Source organism: Aulonocara sp. 'chitande type north' Nkhata Bay, linkage group LG20 (assembly GCF_057382095.1).
Source record: "Aulonocara sp. 'chitande type north' Nkhata Bay isolate Kocher_YH1m ecotype deep benthic linkage group LG20, A_spYH_male_GT1.1, whole genome shotgun sequence".
Lineage (NCBI taxonomy): Eukaryota > Metazoa > Chordata > Actinopteri > Cichliformes > Cichlidae > Aulonocara > Aulonocara sp. 'chitande type north' Nkhata Bay.
Genome location: NC_141363.1, coordinates 7,937,626 through 7,943,642, shown reverse-complemented (window position 1 = coordinate 7,943,642; position 6,017 = coordinate 7,937,626). Strand labels below are relative to the sequence as shown.

The 6,017-nt window shown below is 40.3% G+C and overlaps 2 protein-coding genes across 2 annotated transcripts; one reads left to right on the top strand and one right to left on the bottom strand.

Moving 5' to 3' along the window:
* Window positions 1-491: 491 nt before the first annotated feature.
* LOC147305116 (uncharacterized) lies at window positions 492-1,400 on the bottom strand. The gene is made up of 2 exons (XM_086279037.1): window positions 1,206-1,400; window positions 492-1,085 (listed from the first exon to the last, which is right to left on the bottom strand). Exons 1-2 carry the CDS (start codon window positions 1,380-1,382, stop codon window positions 492-494), a joined length of 771 nt encoding a protein of 256 aa, XP_086135163.1. The 5' UTR covers window positions 1,383-1,400.
* Window positions 1,401-2,653: 1,253 nt separating this feature from the next.
* Window positions 2,654-5,440, top strand: LOC147305115 (uncharacterized). The gene has a single exon (XM_086277477.1). It carries the CDS (start codon window positions 2,731-2,733, stop codon window positions 5,005-5,007), a length of 2,277 nt encoding a protein of 758 aa, XP_086133603.1. The 5' UTR covers window positions 2,654-2,730; the 3' UTR covers window positions 5,008-5,440.
* Window positions 5,441-6,017: the final 577 nt, after the last annotated feature.

Here is a 6,017-nt window from a genome sequence, read left to right as displayed (position 1 = left end):
TACGCTGACTAAGAATAGTACAATATATACATATATATACATACATACATACATAAGTCACTTATAAATAAATATTTGGAAAAGAAACATGTGTAGTTGTAGCTGGCCTGATCAGTCACTAGGCAATGTTGCCGTTACTGTACCTTTAGGAGTTACACAGTCAGAGCAACATGCTGGACTCTTCTTTAGCTCCTCTGCAGAGCCCATTATTAAATGGGCTCTGTGAGGATGAAGCTGTGAGGATCATTGACCAGAATGCGTCCCTTTAACAAACTGATGAAACCAGCTGTAACACAGGACTTGTTGTTTTGTTTTTTTAATGCAGACCAGCAAATGCGTTCTAGGAAGAAAGAGTCAGCTGATTCATTTGCTACAATATAAGAGGTATTAGCAGTTCACCCTCCTTCTTAGCGTATGGCACAGTTTTTAAAAGTAGAGGCAGAGTTTCTGTTTAATGCTGTGCAAGCTCTGCCACACTCAGCTGTTATCCATCAGTATTTAGCAGCCCGACTGGGCTTTTTAACAGTCTTCACTTTTACAGAGTTTTTGTATAGTAGCAGTCTCTCTGTGGGGTGAGGTGGCAAGCGGTTCCTTTTTGCTTTCACAATGCACGCAGCCATCGGACTGAAACGGTCAAAACCTCCAGATGTGGCGGGCACCGCCAGCAGCTTCTTGGCGAGGCCTTGGAGCTTCGGGAATCGAGAAGCACATTTCCAGTACTGAAGAGTAGAGTTGCTTTCCCACAGCGGTTCAGACAGGTACACGTCGAACTCTGACATCTTTAGAGTCTTTGCAGGAGGCTGAAGGAAGTTGAAGATGGACTTCCTCTTGAGGTCGTTTTCACTGATTTCAGGACAGTTGTTGTCTGAGCTGCCAGCACAAGTGTCCATCACGCCATCTGTCTGGCTTTCTTCTTTCACATCGTGCTCCAGCCCACTGCCTGTCTGATCTTTCTCTGCCTCAACAGTAGGAAATGTTGAGGCTTCCATGTTTTCTAATGTGGACTCAACAATGCTGCGAGCCTCAGATTTTGACGGAGGTGTTAGGAAATCATTCTGTTCATCCTGGTTGTCATCAGAAAACGGCTGCAAAAAAAATGGTTGTTTTAAATGTACACACATTTTTTTCCTATATCTACTCAACACGCATATTCAATTAAATATAAATCTACAGAAGTCCGCTATGCTTCTGGCCTAATTTGGTACCTGCAGTTTGATCCTAGGATCCAGCACAGCAGCTAGTATCATGTCCTTCTGGTGAATCACTGGCTGGAAGTGTGTGTAGAGGCCTGTGCGCAGGGCCTTGCAGAAGTGGGTGTAGTTGGTGACACAATTCTCCAAGGTTTTATCAAGTCCAATGAGGGACGGTATGATGAGAGACATAGTCACACCATTTCCCTGCAGGACCTACGATAGATAAGACACAAACATGGCATCCACAGTGAAGACATCGTGGACAGCGGAGAATCTCCCGGTGGTGGAGCAGACTGGGACAGAGTTCCACTGATGAAAAAGAGAGTCACGATGGATATTATAAGAATTAAATAAAAAAAGATTCAGACCAAAAGATTTGTGATCTACACAATCCAAGCTGATCAACGATAAGCTCAGTATTTTCATTTAATATATTTTTCATCTGCTTGAATGTTTCCTGCTTCACACAGTGCTCAACCTGCTAGATTTTTGTTTGTTATTCATTTATTTTAAATGTCTAATCTTATCTTTGAATCAAACATTCATACATATATACACTGTGTTCATTATAATAACATACATATATACTGTCAGACACCACTCTGACATTCCATTCATGCTCAGCTGAATATTAAAATGGACAAATATGTGTCATCTCTGCATACGCTATGATCATTATAGAATGACATGAAATATTAAAACTGAGCTTAATCTTCAACATAAGCAGTAGTCATATAAATTCATATACTCTTAAGCACAAATGGTGAAAGTTTTTCTGCAGAATAAGTAGCCTATTAGTTGTATCTGTATTGCGGTGTTCTGATAGTATGGCTTCTTATACTGAAGAAATGGATCTAAATAAATAACTAAATAAATCCTCCAGCACTCGTTATTGTCACCTATTGCTAATGTTTTGACGCTGCCAACCTCTCATACGCTGTAAGAATTTAATTCAACTGTTTATCACAGAAAAAGTGTGACTTGTAGGACACGTAACACTAGCGGGCATAATGTTAGCTTAATAGTCAGCTCAACAGCTGTTGTTAGCTCCGGACAAGTGACTACAACAGTAGCGATGAGCCCCGATGAACGGATCCGGGGGCGGATGGGCTCGTACATAAATGGATCGATCGGGGCGGGATACGGTGGGAAACGACAGATACCTTAAACTTGAAGACAGCCCAAGTAGAAGGATCGCTAAAGTCTGCTAAAAAAAGAAATCGCAATGCAAGTTGAACAAACTTGCAAAGACACAATATCAAATTGAACCCATTCTGGTACAAAATGACATCATAATAGACTGTCCTTTGAATGTCACGACGTTCGGCGATAACGTCACTTGAACTCCTTTGAAGACAGTTCTGGGGGCGGAGTCAGAGCCTATAAATATCCCTCGAGTACATACCTTGAACCCATAGATCGCTATAGTTCTGAACTAACAGTTTCCACTTGCGAACACTTTGTCTCATTGAGTAGATCATTTTTCAAACACAGAATAACACGTCGTATAAACTAAACTAAATACATTCATTTCAAAATGAGCTCCCTAAGCTACTTTGATATGCAGATGCTCAGAAATGAGATAGAAAATTACAAACAAGCTGAAAAACTTCAGCTTGAGGAAATCCAAGAAAAGAATTGTAGGATTTCAAGTCTTGAGGCATCTTTGAAAGAAGAGCAGGGACTGGTTGCAAAGATGAAAGAGGAGTCCAAAGAAATGCAGGTGCTCAGAAATGAGATAGAAAAGTACAAACAAGCTGAAAAGCTTCAGTTGGAGGAAATCGATGAAAAGAATTGTAAGATTTCAAGTCTTGAGGCATCTTTGAAAGAAGAGCAGGAACTGGTTGCGAAGATGAAAGAGGAGTCCAAAGAAATGCAGGTGCTCAGATATGAGATAGAAAATTACAAACAAGCTGAAAAACTTCAGCTTGAGGAAATCGATGAAAAGAATTGTAAGATTTCAAGTCTTGAGGCATCTTTGAAAGAAGAACAGGAACTGGTTGCGAAGATGACAGAGGAATCCAAAGATGAAAAGATGGAAAAAATGGAAAATGTTTTGCTGGAAACCAAATCCCAGCTAAGGTCCGCAGAGTCACAGAATGTAGATCTCACAAACAAATATGAGGCAAAAATTCGGGCTCTTCATAAGGCAATCAAACACCTTGAAAATAAGTGTGCCACTGAAAAAACGATGCGGGACAAGAAAGAAAAGGAGGTGGAATCTCTGGTTGTCCTTAAAATCAAAAATGAGCAGGAAAAACAAGAACTCAAGATGAAGCTAAGCAAGACGACTGAGGAAAAAAATGAAACACTTAAAGAACTGCAGAAACAAAATGAGCAGCTTCAGACTGAGATTCAGAACAATGAGAAGTACATTCATCGTAATGACTTCCTTGAAAGAAGGATAGACGAGCTTCTTACACTACCTGGGGAGGTGTACTGCCGTCAACAGAAAGTTAAAAGTGTGGAAGAAGAAAAAGAGAAACTACAGGCTGAACTTAAAAAGTGTCAAAGACAAAATGAGGAGTATAAAGCGGGAAAGCGCTGGGCAATAGATGAGAAAAACCAACTGACAAAGAAAAATGATGAACTGAAAGTACGTCTTAGGGAGAAGGAATGTAACAACATAACGTTGAGGAAAGAGTTAAAAGCTAAAGTCCTGGAATCTGAAAGTCAGATAAAGGAGCTGGCAAGGCAACGTTTTACTATCGACCGTCTGGAAAACTGCCTTGAGGTTAAAACTAAGCAAATAATTATATTTGAAAATGAGACGCAGGAGTCTGGGAAGAAAATTTCATCCCAAGAAAATAACATAGCCCGTCTGAAAACTGCTCTTAGCAAAGCAGAAAACGATCTGGAACTGGAGATAAAGAGACGTGAAAATCTTAGGTCTGATAAAGTGCTCCTTTCTGAGACAAAGTTCTGCATTGAGAACGAACTCTATACAGCTAGAGACACTATAAAGACACTTCAGAATAAAATCAAAGAAAAGGCTCAAGAACTCCAAGAGACAAACGTAGACCTTGCCAATGCTAAGACCAGCTATAATGCTGTAAAGACTGAGCTGGACATTATCAAACTGCAGCAGGCAGAACAAAAGAAAGAACACGAGAAACAGCTTAGCTCTGCAAATGACAACCTCTTCACAGTGAAGTCAAAGTTGACGCAAACTGTGGAGGACAAAGAAGAGGTTGAGAAAGCTCTGACAAAGTCCAAACACACAGTATTTAAGCTTGAGCAAGTAATAGAAGAACTGGAAACTGACATTGGCATTCAACGACAAAAGAATGCAGTACAGAAAAAAGAAAATGACGATCTGCTGCAACAGCTGAAGGGACTTTATGACACGCTCGGCCGCACTGTGCAAGTCGAGAAAAAAGCCTCCCCAGAGCAGCAAAGAAAGGATGGGGATGAACAAATAGCCCGGAAAAAGGTGAGATTTGACCTGAGTAATGTGGAATACTTTCCATCCAAAGGCGACAATGAGCTGAAAGAACAACAGAAAGAAATTAGAGACCTTAAGGGTAAAAAGGGTAACAAGCTTACCACATATGACAGTAAGCTAAAAGCAGTGCATGGCCTGCTACCTCCTATTTCCACTAGGGCCCGGTCTAAAACTGTAGACAACTCAAAGAAGCAGTCTGAGTCTAGGAGCTCACTCAACCTCAAGTCCACTGTTACTCCCAAGGCAGAAGAAGAAATGTTTCATCCCCATTCACCTGAACTTACTTCCCAGTCAACTCTACGTAGAGTATACAATCCTGGTGCAAAACTACTCAAGCGCCGGCCTTCAGCCAAACCCAACCACATCTAAAAAATCCTCCTACCAGTTCTCACACTGACCCCAAAGAAATAATCAGCTTTTAAGCTGGTTAAAAAATATCTATTTCTTTGTTTCCAAAGTCAAAATAAATCACAAAGAGACAATATCAGAAAAAAATTTAATACCCGCCCATCCTGAGGGTATATTACATCCGTAGCCCAGGAGAGGCTGTATTTGCTATAACATCATAAATGTAAGACAATAAGGACATCTCTGCATGTGTGAGGAAGTGACATGCATTTCATCTATGTCGCTTCATCACCCCCAACCGGTCGAGGTAGATGGCCGCCCCTCACTGAGCCTGGTTCTACTGAAGGTTTCTTCCTATTAAAAGGGAGTTTTTCCTTCCCACTGTCGCCAAGTGCTTGCTCATAGGGGATCTTCGGATTGTTGGGTTTTCTCTGCATTATTGTAGGGATGTTAACTTGCAATATTATATAATATTGCAAGTTAACATCCCTACAATCTCTGCGTTATTGTAGGGATGTTACCCTAAAGTTTTAAAATTGGCACAAATAAAATTGATGTGAACTGAATTTTTCTTTTGATGTGTACAAGTGGTTGTATTTGAGTACTTTTGATCTGCTTTTATTCACTACTACGCACACACTGGCTTCAAAAATACAAAGTGATGGCAGTCCCCATGAAAAGGGAATTTTGGCTTCATTTTTGTACAGTGGCAGGAAGTGGAGTGAGGTTATTAAAATAGGCTGTTCTCAGCTATTTTTAAAGCTACATTTTAGTTAGTTTTTAGTTAGCGAACCTTTAGTTACTGTGGCCAAATACATATTTCATTTTTTAAAGTAAACACATTCTCAGTCACTCGCAGTCAGACATTGAGCAAAAGCACATGTTCGGTAGCTAATCCTTGTATTTACCCTGACTAACAAAATATCTCTGCTGAAGTCACTGAGATGGTTTATATGAGAAACAGAAATCAGAATCAGAATCAGAATCAGAATACTTTATTGATCCCTGGGGGAAATTATTTTTTGCTACAG